Source organism: Megascapheus bottae, chromosome 19, assembly GCF_031878675.1.
Source record: "Megascapheus bottae isolate mThoBot1 chromosome 19, mThoBot2.hap1, whole genome shotgun sequence".
Classification (NCBI taxonomy): Eukaryota; Metazoa; Chordata; class Mammalia; order Rodentia; family Geomyidae; genus Megascapheus; species Megascapheus bottae.
Genome location: NC_143527.1, coordinates 30,547,960 through 30,566,479, shown reverse-complemented (window position 1 = coordinate 30,566,479; position 18,520 = coordinate 30,547,960). Strand labels below are relative to the sequence as shown.

General features: G+C 36.2%; 1 protein-coding gene across 2 annotated transcripts in view; it reads right to left on the bottom strand.

The window, feature by feature from the left end:
* Positions 1-9,644: 9,644 nt before the first annotated feature.
* Dsc3 (desmocollin 3) overlaps positions 9,645-18,520 on the bottom strand; it is a 46,587-nt gene continuing 37,711 nt past the window's right edge. Inside the window, exons 15-16 of one of the 2 annotated variants that reach the window (XM_090353586.1) lie at positions 16,075-16,332; positions 9,645-10,249 (exon numbers count right to left, since the gene is read on the bottom strand). In XM_090353586.1, coding sequence (XP_090209712.1) covers positions 10,052-10,249; positions 16,075-16,332 — 456 coding nt within the window. In that variant the 3' untranslated portion in view covers positions 9,645-10,051. Of the gene's footprint in view, positions 10,250-10,344; positions 10,372-16,074; positions 16,333-18,520 lie in introns of those variants that run through there. The other variant, XM_090353588.1, reaches the window with a different exon arrangement.

The following is an 18,520-nucleotide window of genomic DNA, read 5'->3' as shown; positions in this document are numbered from 1 at the left end:
CTACTTTCAATGGGTTTCAGTTCTGAAATGAGCTGGCAGATGCCACAACAAAAATTATGTAAGAAAAATCATTGAGAGTAGAACACCACTGGGAATAGAAATTCTGATGGTTCCTCTACCACCTAATCTTGTGAATGAAGATCTCACACTGCTCTTGACCTTCCAGGGCGCTAGGCTGAATAGAGGACGAAACTTTTTATGATAAAAAAAAATTAAAGAGCCATACCTGGGATAATTCACAGTGGCAATAAAAAAGGCCATGAATTTTCTTTAAAGTTTTTTCTTGAAATATTTATAATCTTTAAAGATAAGCATGCCTCGTTTTGTTATATACATTTGTAAAATGGTTATATTTTTATTATATCCATTTGTAAAAATGGAACTAAAAATAATGTCATAAGATCACGAAAAATATTAACAAAATGTGTGTGCACAAAGGCATCAAATTAAGCAGTAATTGACTGATTTGGGCAATTATATTCTGGCTTTCTCTAATGAGCAATCAACACTATAGATTAGTTCATTTCTCTCTAATGGGTATCCTCATGTCATTATTAAAATAATCTCTTAAAAGTGCTTACTTGACATTCTCTCAAAATGACCTATTTTATTCTCAAAGGTCCTATTTGGACCAATTTTTGTCCATGAAGTACTGCTTAGTTAATTGAAAAGGCAATTGGAAGCAAAACTCAACTTTAAAGCCCACTTTTTTGTGTGTTTTATAATTACAATATTAATTGAGTTGATTAAACCAACATGATTTTTGAAATTACCTTCACAGAAACAGTTCCTGTGTATAGCCGAACACTGGTGGCTCATGCCTGTAATCCTAGCAACTTGAGAGGCTGAGATCTCAGAGTCAGGGTTCAAACCCAATCTTAGTAGGAAACTCCATAGCAGTCTCCATTTAACCAAAACAACAACAACAAAAAAGCCAGAAGTAGGGCTGTGATTCAAACAACAGTAGGGCATTTGCCTTGAGAAAAAAAGCTAAGAGGCAGTAACCAGGCCCAGTTCAAGATCCAGGACTGGCACATACACATACACACACACAAACACACACACACACACACACACACACACACACACACACACACACACACATCTTTCATTAAACCAAAAAAAAATTACAGGAAATTACTAGAAATATTTTATAAGATTTAAAACTTAAAGACAATTGGTATGTTGCATTGAATATTAAAAAGCAGGCAGATATCTGTTAAATTGAAAGCAAATAATTTTAAAACATGAAGGAAATATGTATATTATTTGTATCTTAGTTTTGTATGTTAGGCTCCTCATAAATAAGTTGTTACTGGTTTTTCTTGAGATTTTTGGTTTGCAGGGGCAGGGTAGGGGGTCTGGACAGTGCTAGAGTTTAAATTCATGGCCTATCACTTGCTTATCTGGCAGTCTGTTTTGAGACATGCCACCAGCTCTGATTTGTGCTGCTTGTTTTACAGAATTGTATGCACTTTCTACTCTGGCTTGCCTCAAACCATGATCCTCAGGATTTCATCTTCCTTAATAACTACTATTTCAGATGTGGCCACTGATGCCAGAGAGAATAAATTCACTTGTTAAGGTTCTTGGCCCTCTGGAGATTGGAGATAGATGCCTCATCTTACATAATTCAGGAATTTATATATGGTTATGTTTCCATTGCATTTTTATAAGGTCCTGATATCCTGATGTCTTCTGAAGGTAAGGTAAAATAATTAATAGTAAAACTGAGAATTCAGAAAAAAAAACTGAGAATTCAGACTCAAAGGTAACTCCAGATTTGGTTATATTAAGTAATCAACAAATGCTCACTTACACAGAGTTCTCACTCTGGGCCAGGAAATGTTCTCAGTATTTTGCATGTACCGGCTCAGTTAAGTTCAGATCAATCCCGAGAGATAAGAAATTGCCTTTGTACTACATATAGCTTCTTTTACAAAAAGCTATCAATGGGCTCTTTCTTTATTCAGAGTTAAATCTCTGATATGGAAATTTATAAGAGTTACAAGCTATTCAAAAGCTGCAAAATTCCTTTGAGAAAATTTAAATTCAGAAATTATACCATCATTTGCCAGTTAAATCATCACACAATTTGGATTTTGACCTCACTAATAGGCCATTTTTTCTGTCTGAAGTTTTATAGTAAAATTAGACAAACAATTGTACTTAAAAGACCTTCCTATTGGCTCTCAATAACGAAGAGATTCTGAACCTGACGGACTGTGAAAGAATTAAAAAGTCATCTCATCAACAGATCTATGAAGCAAATGTAAATGATATGTCCATATTTGACGAATCCTGTATTAGGTAGAAAACTAAAACTAGTAATTAACAAAGGGGCATTTGGCATGGTCTATGTGCTGAAATCATCATCTCATCCATATTAAAATCGACTTTTAAAGAAGTAGGCCATAGTCCAATGCTGGGAATGTCACCTCCTATCTACAATGTATAAAAATAAATTGATTTAACCATAAAACCCATCTCAGGCACATTTATTTTACTCCTGTTTGCATCGGCAGAAAAAAAAGGAAGATCTAGCTACCTATAGGATGTGAAATAAAACACTGATTTAAATAAAGACAAAGAAAGGAAATGTAGTATGTTAAATATGAATTAGGATACAGCTAAAGTAGTTAACAACAGATAAAAATGAATTGGTTATCACTATATTTCATAATTAGATAAATGTATTATTTAGACACATAAATAAACAGAGAAAAATAGATCTCAGTGATAAAACAGGTATGCTCATTTCTTGGCATAGTGAATGCCAGAAAGCCCAACTGTAAGAACTTTCCATTTATAATGAAGCTATATAAAATGCCAGCTTTAATACCTTGGAAATCTTTGTTTTAATCTGTTTAATTCTCAAGAAGATTGTTTTAGATGTTTGTTTGGCAGACTCCTTGAAGCATAAATATTTCTGTCTACTCCTTTTCCTACCAATACCTGAAATTATAGTGTTGTTTAGTTCAGAGATGAATAAAAATGTGCACTCTGGAATATAAAATTAGAGCAAACATGTAGGCTTTGTTTAGAGGGAATGTTTTCCAAGCATGGTAACCAAAGTGGACTGACTGAGGGTGGAGCCACAGTAGTTGAAGGTGAGGAAAGCTGCTGGAGGGAAAACAATGAGCTCTGAAATCAGGTCAGGCTCATGGCTGCAAAGACTTGTTAAAAGATAGTTAGATCCCACTGTTCGAGGAGGAACAAGATGCCAAATGTTGTTACTGGCAGCTGGAGACTTCAAAAATGCTTGCTGGTGCATGCTTTCTTTGCGTGCTGGGTCTAATCTTCCGAAGTGGCTTTTCTGGGAGCCTCCACCTTGACATGCAAATGAGAATTTAGGAAAGGAACAAAGCTAAGACAAAAAACTCAGCTCTGTTTGGGAAAAGTGGTGCAAATTTGACAAAAGAAAAAGGGGAAGAAAGAGAGAGAAAAGGAAGACACTGAGTAGGAGAAAGAAATTTAAAAGAGAAAAGGGAAGCAAAGGCGACATAGAAAAATAAAGAAAAGGCGAAAGATTTATATGATCTGAAGAGAACGCAGTGCTTCCCTTTACGGTAATAATAAAATCTTATTATGTAGAAAAAAAGAAAATACACATAGTAATTTATTTAGCCTATGATGTCATTATCATTGCAGTTTATGACTCCCCTCTCCTCAACCCCCTCCCCTGTTGTCACTTCTCATTCCTTCCATTCAAGTTCAACTGTCTCAACTTTATTGAACACGAAAATACCAAGCAAAATCCTACCCAGGGTCTTTATTCTTCACTGTTTCCATGTTTCCATGGCTCTGCCTGCACCCCTTACTTCCTTCAGACCTGCACTCCAGTATAGAACCACAATCCTTAACCATTCCTAATGAAGCATAAATATTCCCTATGTTCTTTACTTCCCATATATCATTTATGGCTACATGATGTCTTATTTACATTTTTGTACACTTATTATCTATCTCTGTTCCCTGTTAGTACTGCTTAGAAAAGTGCTTATTTTAAATATTTGATTAGTAGCTATAATTTCAACTCCTAAAACCATGCTTAGCATAGAATAGTTGAACAAAATTTGTCAGTGAATAAATGAAGATTCTCATGGTAAACAATGAACTCAAGCACAGAAAGTATGCACTGATATAGGTTATAACAACTCTAAGCCAGAGAGTTGCTGCTGCTGTTTAGCACATTAATTGCATTCACATTTGAAGTTTATCTTTTCCTATACACAGATATTTTTTATTGTCATTGTTTTCTGCATTGTATTCATTACATTCTACATTGTTTTTGGTATAATCATTTGCATAGTATCATCCTCATCTACCCAAATAATAATTGTATTTCATCTGACTGGCATACATGTTGGAAGAGATGGGGGAGAACAATTAAAGGGTAACGTTCATCAAGATGCTTTATACTCACAAATTGACATGTTGAAATGAAGCCTCTTTGTACAATTACTTAAAAATAACTTTAAAAATTTAGCTAGTAAATTCCTAAGTTAGGGAGACAAAAGATGATTTTGCTTTATCTATGAACCTCTAACAGAATATAAGATGTGGTTAAAGTTAAAACAAAAAGTCTACCTTCTGGGGCCAGGAGTGCAGCCTAGTGGCAGAGTGCCTGCCTAGCATGCAGGAAGCATGATTTCGATTCCTCCATACACAGAAAAAGATAGAAGTGGTTCTGTGGCTTAAGTGGTAGAGTGGTAGCCTTGAGAAAGCCCAAGGTGACTGCCCAGGCCCTGAGTTCAAGATCCAAGAAATGGAAAAAAAAATCTACCTCCTGGTAAATGACAGCATCTTGGGAGTCCAAAAGCATGCAATGAGTAGGAGTTCCCTTTGGAAAAATGTAGCACTTCGGGATTGGAACTGACGGACATGATCAAGTCTTGCTATGATATCCCCACTGTCCCCAGTGTGGAGTGGAAGAGACAGCCTACTACCCCAAGTTTGAATCATAGAACAAAAAAATCATACTAAGCCAATGAAATCCACGTCATTTATTCTTTCTGGTTTTCCTTCTTTTCTTTTCTTTTCCTTATTTCCTTATGTCTCTTTCTTTCTCTAATATACTTACGCCACTTTTTGGCATTGCTTCAAGTAACTTCCTATTATTGATATGTCTGCTTCAACTTGTCAGCGATGATTCATATGAAGCCAGAAACGCCAGAAATTTCACAGAACTGAGAGATCTGAAGTTGCCCTTCAGCTGAGAACTGGTTCCATCATGGTACAAAAACCAGCAAGAATACACAGGCCATCACATTCAAGACAAAGCTTTAACGATGCAGACTCTGATTCTTTGCATATAGGAAGCAAACCTATTCAGGCTAAAGTTGAAATACAACTTTTCGTGAAATACATGATTATATTATGCAGGTATTTATTACAAGGCATTTGGAAAAGATAATAAAACTAATGTAAATAGTGCCAATTCAGTAAACATAATATTTATGATTTGCCTGGAATCATACTTCATCTTTTTAGATCAAGGAAAATATTGACTTATATTGTCTACAGCTGCTTGGTGCAGAGGAGGAAAGAAAATTTGTAAAGAAAGTTGTTACAAGATTTTCACACAAGTTTAGGTTTAAAAACAAACAAAATCCAGGCTCCTGAACATGTTCCTATTATGAAAGTTGCAAATATTAACATGTTTCTTGGCACAATGAATGTTCTTGTTCCATCCCACCCTCCATAATTGTTTCTGTTCATTCTTGAGTACAGGAGAGCTTTGATTCATGGAAAGGCATGTTTTAGATGCTTAGAAAGGAGCAAAGCAGCAAGAACCAAAGACCAAGGCAGATCACAAAGCTGGAGGATTCACAAGAAAGATACCTAGCTAAAACACGGAACAAAACGAAACACCAGCGTCAATAACTGCCACCTGGATTCATTTTGCTAATGATTTCTTTGTTGGAAGAGTAGGAAACACTTTTTATATATTCCAGATATATAATTCCTTTCATTTTTCTATTAATAAATTTCTATACCAAATCCTTCTTGAGAAGATAAAATTCTCCAGCATTTGCGATTATATCATCACCTGAACATTTCTAAGGTTGTGTGAAAGCTTCATTTTTCTCTTAATGATTAACGCAAGGTGTAGAAGAAGGATGGGCAGCGCCTGGGCAAGCCCTGGCCTCGCTCAGGTAGACACCAAGGTAGCTTTTACTCTTACTAGCCCCAGCTTTAAATCTATTTCTTTTGTTTTCCATTTCTTTTCTTTCTTTTGTATGTGTGGAATATAGATTCTGGGGCTTGAACTCAGGACCTGAGTAAAATCTCTTCACTATTTTTGCTCATGGCTAGTCCTCTACCACTTGAGCTCTAGCTCTGCTTCCAGCTTTTTGCTGATTAATTGGAAATATGAATCTCACGGATGGACTTTCCTGCCCAGGCTGGCATTAAAGCAGTTTTCAGCTCTCAGCCTCCTAAGTAATAATACAGGCCTGAGCCACTGGTACCCTACCTTTGGTACATGTTCTTTCTTACTTTGTCTCAGCAGACCCCAGAAATCGTAGGGTCTGATGGTTGCATTAATGGGTAAATGAAGAACAGAAAAGCCACCAGGCTCAGGAGTTAAGAACATGGGACAGAACATTACAGGAAATAAGGATCCAGGAAATCTGACCTTCATTTGATCATATAAAACAATATTTATGAACTCTAGGAAATGGAAACAAGAGGTTTTTTTTCTTTAAAAAAATGTGGAAGATGATCTTGTCATCCATGAAAAATATCTTCAACATAAGCCACAACACTGCTTCCAGCCTTTTGTATATATGTGGTACTGAGGAATCAAACTCAAGTCTTAGTGAATGCTAGGCAAGCATTCTATCACTAGGCCAAACTCCCAGCCCCTTGCTTGGTTTTGATGTTTGCATTTTAAAATCATAGTGTTTTCCCTTAACTACATGGCTCCTCAAAATAAAACTCCTGTTTCAGTGCCCAATCCCTACCACACTCTGCAATCACACCCATCTTGTAATATTTTTCAGATCAAATCTAAGTGCAATACTAACGTGTACATAGTGATACAGATAAAGATCTGACTTCAAATTGAAATATCTCCTTATGGTATAATACATTTTAATGATGTAAATAATTTTCCAATGGCCCATTCGTGAAAATATTCCCTCCAGTGAAACATCATTGAGAATGTCTATTCCCATGATATCCTGAAACACAATTCTGCTGCATGACCACATTAGATCATTTATTTTAAAACACATCAAAGGCAAAAAAATTAACATCATTTTGTTGTGTTCATTCATATATATCAAATTTTTGCTTATTTTTAACTTGCCATATTACCAAAGCAAGATAACATCTTTTCATGGTAAAATGAAGCCAGGTGGAAACATGGTGAAACAAATTTTATTGCATTTTAAGACAGTCAAAGCTTCCTTATAAATGTAAGAAAAAATAATCTATATATTTACTTCTGAAAATCCAAGACTATTCGCAGGAAAAAATGAAAGCAGTATAAAGGTATTTTCTTGCGTAATAAAATAGCACAGTTTTCACCTTCCACTTGAAGAAAGAACACTAGTACATATTAAAATGGCTACATTAAAATGAAGACTTTGAAAAGAAAATGACTCTTTTAAAACCCTACCTGTAAACTGAGCCGTGATAGCTCACACCTATAATCCTAGGTACTTGAGAGCCTGAGATTTGAGGATTATAGTTTAAAGCCAGCCTGGATAGAAAAATTTGTGAGAGTTTTATATCCAAATAACTACCAGAATGCCAGAAGCTAACTGTGGCTCACCTGGGAAAGCACCAGCCTTGAGTGGAAAAGTCTAAGAGACAATACCCAGACCCTGAGTTCAAGCCCTAGTACACACACACACACACACACACACACACACACACACACACACAGCCCACATATTTTTAAAAAGCACGTCTTCAGGAGAAAATAAGGTGGAAAATGCATGCAGAATCAAGTCAGCCTTTCTCATCAACACATTGCTTGTTCTACATAACTTGTTCAGTCCTGTCCACAATACCTTAGACTCATCCCAGAATCAACCTCTTCTTGATTCTCCAGATAAGACAGGGCATGAAGAAGGGTAGGGCTAATCTTTCCCCGAAAGTCCAAAGCCAGCTTTTTATTGTTTGTGAGATGGAAAGGCAGACTGGAGCCATGAGAAAGTAAAGCAGACAATGTTGCCTTCCATACCACTCATAGTTTTTATTGGCCTTTCTCTTTGACCTTGGAGGCTTGGGATTTCATGATGCTCTCTGACTATCAAGTACCTCTCACTCCTGCTTGCTCCCTCCCAAAATGACAACTTGATCACTTGGGCTGGCCCATTCCTTGTTCTTAAGTGACAACTTAATCTTTCTTTCTTCCATACCAGTTCCTATATCTTCCATGACTGTAAAATTAATTGTACCAAAGCAAACTGTTAGAAAACAACTTACACTAAAGGACAAATGAAAACCTGGAGTATTTTATCCTTAAATGGATCTCTGTTAGAGGTCTTTTGGACTATATTCACAGATGGATGAAAGAAGACAGTCATGATGGGCTTGTTTTGCTTACACCATGCTGATGCTCTTCAAGACGATAGTGAATTAGGAAAGGAAATTCAGATTATACAATAGGAGCAATGACAGGTCTGTGGGCATGAGTCTAAGGACAGTGTGGTCCAACCTCTCGCTTTCATGAAAAGTTATATCCCAGTTACATCCTTCTTGGCTTCAAATTCTGACAGGCCATAGTTATCTAGCTGTAAATTAAAAAAAAAAACTATTTGTGTATAAGAGGAAGAAAAAGAAAAAAAAAAAAGAAACTTAATATTAGTTCCCAAGACCTGCCACTTTGCACAGTCTAATAGTGTGGGTGTTCTTCAGCTTGCTTTTAGTTTGTGGATATTAAATTCTGTCAATGAAGCAATGCAAATCTACGTTTCAACCAGCTCCTCATTCTTACCTCACTGAACTCGGAAACCTCTAATTCATTTCCATGATTATATAAACCACTCAAGTTCACATGAGCTATTAACTGGTGGGTTCAGCTATTACTGGTGGGTATTATGTAGCACATGAATATTGACAAAAGAAGCTCTTTTTTAAAATCCTGGTAACATATGGGAAGGAAAAGCATATTTCAGCCTCATTGGCAAATATTTGATGTTTTCTTCCTTGTTTTGTTTCAATTTGCATGTTTTATTGATCAATATTTTATATATTCATTTCAAACTATGCTCCTACAGAAAATTAATACCAATTAATTCTTTTTCCAACATCAAATAAAGACTTAAGGTAAGGTGGAGTAGAGTAGCAAAATTTCTAATTTAATTTAGTCTTAACTGTTTTCTCTTACAACTCTCTTTGAATTGTGGTACCCAATAATTGTGTCTGGTTTTTTTAACCATCACTTGAAGAAAAAGTGCAATAATGAGGTGTTGATATCACCTTGTTATTTTTCTAACTAATGTTTATCCCATGTATTTTAGAACACTAACTTCAACAATAACATAAGATTTACTTTTTGTCTCATTTTTTAAATAGTTTGTACGTTATGGGAAACATAAACAAATTGCTTTACAAATAAAAATTAGTAAGAAACTTAATTCAAAAAATTATAAAAACTCATTATACATGCAAAAATTCCTCGGCTTAGGCAAATGTTATAGGTAAATAAAATGACTGTAAGGTGCAAATGTCACTAAATTGTAAATGCATGTCATGCACCAGACCTAGTGAACAGCCCAGCAACCCAATACATCATAGAATATCAGCTGTTTCCCTTTCCAATTGTGTAGCTGGGAGTTATGGTTGCAGTCCAAGTTGTGCATTTTATCACAAGCCTTGAAAAATACTAAAATTTAACGTTGAAGTACTACTTCTCCCTAAAGGGATGTATCACTTCCACACTATAATAAAAAAGTTAAAACATTCTAAAGTCAACACACTATAAATTGGGGATCAATCTGTAAGTAAGCTGGAGCAGAATTTTCCAGCATCATTTTTTTTTTAAATCTTCCAGAATGTCTAGTAGATCAGGCCTAACTGCAGTATTGTGACATTATCTTTTTGTGCAAGCTTCTGCTAGGGTAAGAAATTTGGGTTCCAAATTATTTAAAAAGTCAAGTCCATCTTCTTCCTGTTTTTCACTGCAGCAACCCACAGACCCAGCTGGTGATCCACGGCCTTCGTAGTTATAAGTGAGGACATAGTCTTGCGATGACACGTGGCCTTCATTCTGATTACATACATGCAACTTCTGTGAAATTAAAACAAATGATTGTATTATTGCTTTAGACAAATAAAATATAGGAACATAAAATGTATTTGTTATTTACCTTTTATGTTTAATTTTTAACCAGTGTGTGCTCTAATCGATTCCTACACACAAAAAATGCACATGATTGGTCTATATCACAACCATATCATTAAGTCAGTATAGCTTACATTATTACTAACCCATAAAATGAAAGTTGTGTACATATTTTTAAAAACAGGTTTTTTTCTAGAATCAAGGAATATTTATCCCTTAACTTTATATCTAGATGTCAAGCTCATTTACAATATGCTTAATGGTAGGGATTTGATCTTAGATGTCAAGCAGTCCTAGTTTTTCTGAATAAAAACTCTGGCTCACCAACTACTCTATTACTTTGACACTATTACTTTTGATATGCTACTAAGCATCTTAAGTCTCATTTTCTTCCTGTCTAAAATGGGAATTCAGACAGTAGCTATGTCACACTATCATTTTTTGAATTAACTATGAAAAATAATGCGTGAAAATACATGCATAAACATCACACACTAAATACAAATAAATGCTAATTAAATCATTACTGTATGTAATTATAAAGTAGGTATGAAGTTCTGCATTGGCTCCAGAATCAAACTTCCAAAAAGACAGAGATGAACAAGACCAACAACAAAGAAAAGATCAGTGAAATATAAAACAACACCAGGCACTAGTGGCTCATGCCTGTAATCCTAGCTACTCAATCTGAGGATTCTGGTTTGACCGTAGCCTAGGGAGGAATGTCCCTGAGACTCTTATCTCCATTAAATTATGCAGAAAAATCTGGAAGCAGTACTGTGGTTCAAGTGGTACAGTGTTAACAAAGAGGCTAAGAAACAGCACTCAGACCCTGAGTTCAAGCCTCAAGCCCAGGCCCAAAAAAAAAAAAAGAAAGAAAGAAAAATTGGAAGGTCAGGGGGAGAAATTAAAATCACTCACTTGCAAAAATTGGGAAGATAGTATGCATACACCCATATCTGCCCCCAAAGCTGTATGTCTCTGGGCCATCTACCAACCTATCCAATTTCTGAGCTCTTCCTTTTCTTTATCTTTGTATTTGATTCCTCTCTAAATCAGAGTCACTTGATTGGCTTTTATTATTAAGTATCTTTCTTCAAGACCTGAAAATTAGCTTGTGTGTCTTAATCTTTGTTCTTCTTAGCTTGGTCATAAAATATGAACATACATATATGAACAAAAATAAACATACATACATGAACATAAACATATATATATGAATTTGAAAACAGCATTGCTAGGAACATATGATAACATACAACCATATCACAAAACATAGCCCATTTGCCTTTCAACCGAGGATTGAGGCACTCTGATCCAATGTTTAGTATGGTAGCATTGATTAAAAAAAAAAAGCAACCAGGTGGGAATTTAATTCCATAAAGAATATTTGACCCATGGTCTCCTAATCTAGCTGCCCATAGAAGCCACCTGAAAAAAACTTTAGACAGAACAATGGAATGGAATTAGAACTGTTTATAGTGAAGCATAGGCAGTAGCATTTTTTTTCAGTATGTTTTCTTTTTTTTATTGTAATTAGTAAAAGGGTTACATGATATTTGCCAGATAGAAGGTGCATTAATTCACATACATTGATACCCTTTCACATGTCTTGGTACCCATTACCCTCCCCCCCCCACACCCTCCACCCGTCTTGGTTTTCCCCCCTTCCCTATAAAATTTCAAAAAACCAAATACAAATAAATTCAAGATATCAGATAACAAAGTGAGATACTATAACAATGAGATAACCAAGGGACAGCAAAGGAGATGAGAGATAACATAGTACATTAAGGACAACAATCACTCATTTTATGGCTTTTGTTTCAATATCCTGGAGGTCCTTTCAATTAGCTTCATACTATATGGCCTTATGTATCAAGATTTTGCTCTATTGCAAATCTCTGCTAGTACAGCCCAAGGTTTCTACTGATTATGACGAATGAGGGAAACCATTGAGCTTAAGTTCCTTTGAGTCTGGCTTACTTCACTTAATATGATTTTTTTTCCTAAGTCTTTCCATTTCCTAACAAATGGGGCGATGTCATTCTTTCTGACAGCAGCATAGAATTCCATTGTGTACAAATACCACAGCTTGCTGATCCACTCATTAACTGAGGGACATCTAGGTTGGTTCCATATCTTTGCTATGGTGAATAGTGCTGCAATGAACATTGTTGTGCTAGTGGATTTAGTATGCCCTTGTTTCTGGATGGTTGGGTAAATGCCAAGTAGTGGAATTGCTGGGTCATAGGGGAGTTCTATGTTTAGCCTTTTGGGGCACTGCCATACTGCTTTCCATAGTGGTTGAACGAGTTTGCACTCCCACCAACAGTGTAGTAGTGATCGCTCCTAGCCACATCCCCTCCAGGATCTGTTATTATTAGTTTTCCTGATCCTGGCCATTCTAACTGGTGGGAGGTGGAATCTTAGAGTTGTTTTGATTTGCATTTCTTTTATGACCAGAGATGTTGAGCATTTCTTCATGTGTCTATAGGCCATTTTGTTTCTTCTTCAGAGAAGACTCTCTTTAAGTCTTTGGCCCATTTTTTAATGGGATGGTTGTTACTTTGGAGATTAGTTTTGGAGTGATTCAGTTTTTTGAGCTGTTGATATATTTTAGATATGAGGCCTTTGTCCGTTGTTTGGTTGGTGAAGATCTTCTCCCACTCTGTACGCTTCCTAATTAATTTACTAGCTATGTCCTTTGCCATACAAAAGCTCCGCAGTTTAATGCAGTCCCACTTATCCAGCCTTTCTCTGATTTGTTGTGATTCTTGGTCCTTATTAAGAAAGTTTCTACCTGTGCCAAGGAGGCCTAGTGTATCTCCTATTCCTTCCTGTAAAGTTTTCAGTGTGTCAGCTTTTACCTCCAGGTCTTTGATCCATTTGGAGTTAATTCTAGTGCAAGGTGACAAAGAAGGATCCAACTTTAGTTTTTGGCAGGTGCTTAACCAGTTCTGCCAGCACCACTTGTTGAAGAGGCTCTCTCTTCCATTCTATTTTTTTGGCTCCCTTGTCAAATATTAGGTGGCCATAGGTCTGTGGTTTAGTATCTGGGTCCTCAGTTCTATTCCATTGGTCTTCAGGCCTGTTTTTGTGCCAGTACCAAGCTGTTTTGGTCACTATAGCTCTGTATTAGAGTCTAAAGTTCGGTATTGAAATTCCTCAGGCGCTGTTCTTTCTGCTAAGAAATGTTTTTGCTATACGGGGTCTTTTATTATTCCATATGAAATTTTGAATTGCCTCTTCTATTTCTTTAAAGAATGCCATTGGGATATTGATGGGTATTGCGTTGAATTTATAGATAGCCCTTGGCAAGATTGTCATTTTCACAATGTTGATTCTTCCAATCCAGGAGCATGGGAGGTTTTTCCATTTCCTTAGTTCTGCTTTAATTTCCTTTTTTAGGGTTTTAAAGTTTTCATCAAAAAGGTCCTTTACATTCTTAGTTAAGCTAATTCCTAGGTACTTTATTTTCTTTGAGGCTATTGTGAAAGGAGTTTCTTTCCTGATTATTGCCTCATTCCTCTCACTGTTGGCGTAAAGGAAGGCAGTTGATTTTTGAGGGTTGATTTTATAGCCTGCTACTCTTCCAAAGTTTTGAATCAGCTCAAGGAGCTTGGGAGTAGAGTCTATTGGATTCTTTAAATACAGAATCATGTCATCTGTAAAGAGGGATAGTTTTATTTCCTCTTTCCCTACTTGGATCCCCTTTATGCTTGCTTCTTGCCTTATTGCACTGGCTAGGAATTCTAGTACTATGTTAAAGAGTAGTGGAGAGAGTGGGCATCCTTATCTCATTCCTGATTTTAGAGGGAATGGCTTTAGATTTTCACCATTAAGTGTACTACTAGCAGTGGGTTTGTCATACACAGCCTTTATTATGCTGAGGAATGTTTCATGGATTCCTAGTTTCTCCAGAGCTTTTAAGATAAAGGGGTGTTGGATCTTGTCAAATGCCTTTTCCGCGTCTATTGAGACAATCATGTGATTTTTGTCCTTGCTCCTGTTGATGTGTTGAATTATATTAATTGATTTGCGTATGTTGAACCAGCTTTGCCTCCCTGTGATGAATCCAGTTTGATCACAGTGTATAATTTTTTTGATGAGTTGTTGTAGACGGTTGGCCAGTATTTTGTTGAGAAGTTTTGCATCGATGTTCATCAAAGATAGGTCTATAGTTCTCTTTCTTTGATGAATCTCTGTCTGGTTTGGGGATGAGGGTTATACTGGCTTCATAGAATGAGTTTGGTAAGGAACCTTCATTTTCAATTTCGTTGAAGAGCTTGAGGAGTATTGGTGTGAGCTCTGCTTTGAAGACCTTATAGAATTCAGCTGTGAATCCATCTGGCCCTGGGCTTTTCTTAGGTGGAAGTTCTCTAATTGCCATTTCTATTTCAGAGCTTGAAATAGGCCTGTTGAGTTGGGTTAGTTCTTCTTGGTTCAGTGTGGGTATGTTAATATTGGCTAGGAATTCATCCATTTCATGTAGATTCTCAAATTTGTTGGCGTAAAGGTTTGAGAAATATTCCCTCATGATACTCTGGATCTTGGTAATTTCTGTCCTGATATTACCATTTTCATCTGCGATTTTGTTTATTTCGATATGCTCTCTTCTTTTTTGGGGAAGATTTGCTAAGGGCTTGTCAATTTTGTTAATTCTTTCAAAGAACCAACTCCTTGTTTTGTTGATTCTTTCTATAGTTTTTTTTTATTCCAAATCATTTAATTCTGCTTTGATTTTAATAATTTGCTTTCTTCTACTGGGATTAGGGTTGGCTTGTTGCTCTTTTTCCAGGAGCTTAAGGTGAGACATTAACTTGTTGGTTTGCAATTTTTCCAACTTGTTGTTGTAGGCACTCAGTGCTATAAATTTTCCTCTGAGTACAGGCAGTAGCATTTTTAGAAGCTTTTCAGTTAATTTTGATGGAGATTGAGAATTCTTTATTTAATGCCTTCTTTCTTTGTGCTCTTGCTTTTTCTTTTGTTTTAAATCCCCAATTACAAAGTATTTAGAAGGAAGAAATATTTAGAAATTAAGCACTATAATAAAAATATTAATGAATTAAACAAATAAGTTATTTGAAAATGCACAAAAGTGTTTGCATGGAATATAAATCACACATAGATTTGCTTTTTCTTAATAGAAATATTTCATATTTTTCTAGTGATTTATAAAACTAAAATATCTCAATAGCTTATAATAATGTGCTGTATATTTCAAGACTGCTAAGAATAAAATTCAAATGTCCTCACCAAAAAGATACTGGAGGTGATTTAATCATTCTTCATTGTACACATTTTCCATATTATTGCTTACAATGCCCTATAAATATGTAGGGTTATAATTAGTCAACTGAAAAGGAAAAAAATGAAAAAAACAAAAATTTTATTTAAGATAGGACACTCTTTATCCTAAAATGACCTGTGGGTGTCTGTAATGTCACAGGCAAATACAGACTATATTTGGAAAATTTGTAATTATAAAAGAGAATTTTTTCATTTTCTTCTGTATCTAGTATGAATGAGTTAAATGCATATCTAAAGAGCAAACTCTGGCAGAGGATGCTAGAAACTTCTGACTTGTGGTATTTTACAAACTAAGTTTATGTGACAGAGGAATGAGGACATCTTAAAATTAAGAAAACCAATGAGTTTTTGGAACAGAATGAGCAAGAAAGGGGACATGGAATGTTCTGGCAACATTAACATTCTTCCCAACATCCTGTTGTAGTCCACTAGAAATTTAAAACACCTGAAGAACTCACTTCACCAAGTCGAGGCTGAGTGAAGTTGTGCCACTCGGAGTAAGTGTGTCGGCAGTTGTCTGTGTCCACATGTCCTCCTCCTTTGTAGAAATCCAGGGTGTGATGGTGGCCAGCTCCATGGAAGGAATCCAAGGTCTGCTGTCCTTTCATCATTTCAATGGTTTCCTGTCCACCATTCCTGATCCCTGATCCCATTGTGCCACAAAAGCCTTGGCTAGAGTTGTTAGCAGTGTGGGTCGTGAAGCCATTGGCAGAACACTACAATGCAACACAGCAACAGTCATGGGGGGAAACATCAAGAAAGAGACACAGAACACCTACTCAGTCTTCATTCACACATGCCAATAGACATCCATCAGCTTGTAAGTAATTATGTGCATAGATGCGGAAGCACGGGGATAAAAAGATGAAGCTCTAAGAGAAACTCTTATTCCAAGAGTGAAAATTGGACCACTACAAATGCGATCATTCGTCTTTCTAAGTACACACAGAATGCCATAGGAGCAAAGAAGTCCTGCATTAAAACACTTGTTAAGTGAAGTGTTAAAATTCATATTTAAACTGCTCTATACATTACTCCCACAATAAAATAATGCAAAAAGACAGAGACAGAAAGAAAGAAAGAAAGAAAGAAAGAAAGAAAGAAAGAAAGAAAGAAAGAAAGAGGAAATGTCTGTTTAGAAAAGGTAAATGGAATAACCCAGGAAACCTCTGAGTAGTAACAGTCTGCTGGTAAGTAGGAGAGATTCAAACCTCTAAGAGAGTCTGAAGTCAAAGGCAAATAGGGAGGCTGAGCATGGTGGCACAGGCCTGCCTACAATTCCATGTACTGGGGATGGGAAGGTAGGAGGATGGTGGGATGAGGGGTGGAGAGGAATTAACAAGTCAGTCCAGCAAAGTTAGTCAAATACAAACTAGGTATAGCCATTTGAGCCAGTAAGGAGGTACAGTTAGGAGGATCTTGGTTCTAGGCTAGCTGAGAAAAGTTACCAGGAGGTGCAGGTCAGTTTTGTTAAAGTTTGTTCCTTAGAATGTGAGCTCTAATTATAACATATACTACTTCCTGATAAGAGCCTAGGTTCTAATCAGGCTTTCCACTGCATTGTTTTGGTATCAGTTGAAGTTTCTTCCTATTTAATGTGCAAAAACTCTTAACTAAGTTGGAAGACTTTCAAGTTCAATAATTTAGTGAACCTGAAATATATCTATAAAATTCATATATATGATTTCATTGACTTAGAAAAAAATATTCCAAGGAGGAAAATTAAAAAGTGGCCATTTGGTGGCAGTGCTACCCTATTTTTACTTAGGTTGCTGAAAGCAAAATTCTACCACCACCACCACAATAACAAAAATTATAATAAATTTCTGCTCAGTAAATCCCCTTGATGATGTAATTTTGTTATTAAAACACGGGTTCAGAGACATATTTCTAAGCTAATGAATAAAGAATTGAAATTAAACAAAATTGGAAGCTGATACTGGCCCACAGAATTTATATCTGTGTCCACCTCTGTTCCTTCCTGCTCAGCTTTCTATAAATCCCAGGCATGCTTTTTCCAGTCCAGGGTTTTTCAACTAACTCCAAGTCCCATTGAAAAGCCTTTAACTGGAACTCTGATCCCAAACTAAAGCCATGTTTCCTCATTGTATTTAAGTGATTTTGTTGCATTCATGCTATTTCAGATAGCTTGTAAACGTTTGATTTGATATGAATTAGTAATACCAAACTATTTTGAGAAATATCTCTGAGAGGAGGTATAAATGTGATGAAATACTGACAACCACGTGGTAAAGAACAAATAAGTAGAATGCATGCACTCCATTTTCAGATATAAATATGAACGTACCATGAGGTAAGTCAAGGATTGTAACAACACTAAAGTCATTTTCTGACCCTTTGTTTTTTAAGATTACAGAAGAGATCACAGTACTGAATGGGTAGGCACATTAAGTATAGATCATACACTTGGTTACCTTCTCATGTGATAGTGGAAGGAGGCAGGAAGACAAAATGAGCAAGGAACAAAGATATTAAATATGACCCTGAGACATAGAAAAGGACAAATATATCATCTTCCCTGGCTATAGCCTCTTGTGCTTTGATTCCACTTCCTACTTCATCCCTAAAATTCATTCAGTAAACTGCTCTTCTATGCCTTTATTCATCTCAATCTCAATATTCCAATTACTGTTAGCCCAGTTGTGTTATCCCCCTGTTTAAATTCTATCAGAAGAGCCTAAGCCGTCACCTTCCTGCTCTCTATGTCTCCTTATTCTCACTGATCCCCTTCTGACTTAGGATGTCACAATGAGCCCCACATCCCTCAGTAGCATGGCAAAGTCTCATCTCCCACTTCGTTGCCAGATCCTCTCGTCCAGTGTCTAAATATCAAGCCGCTATTCCCATGCCCAAGTTTTATTCCAAAGCAAATTGTTTTCTTAC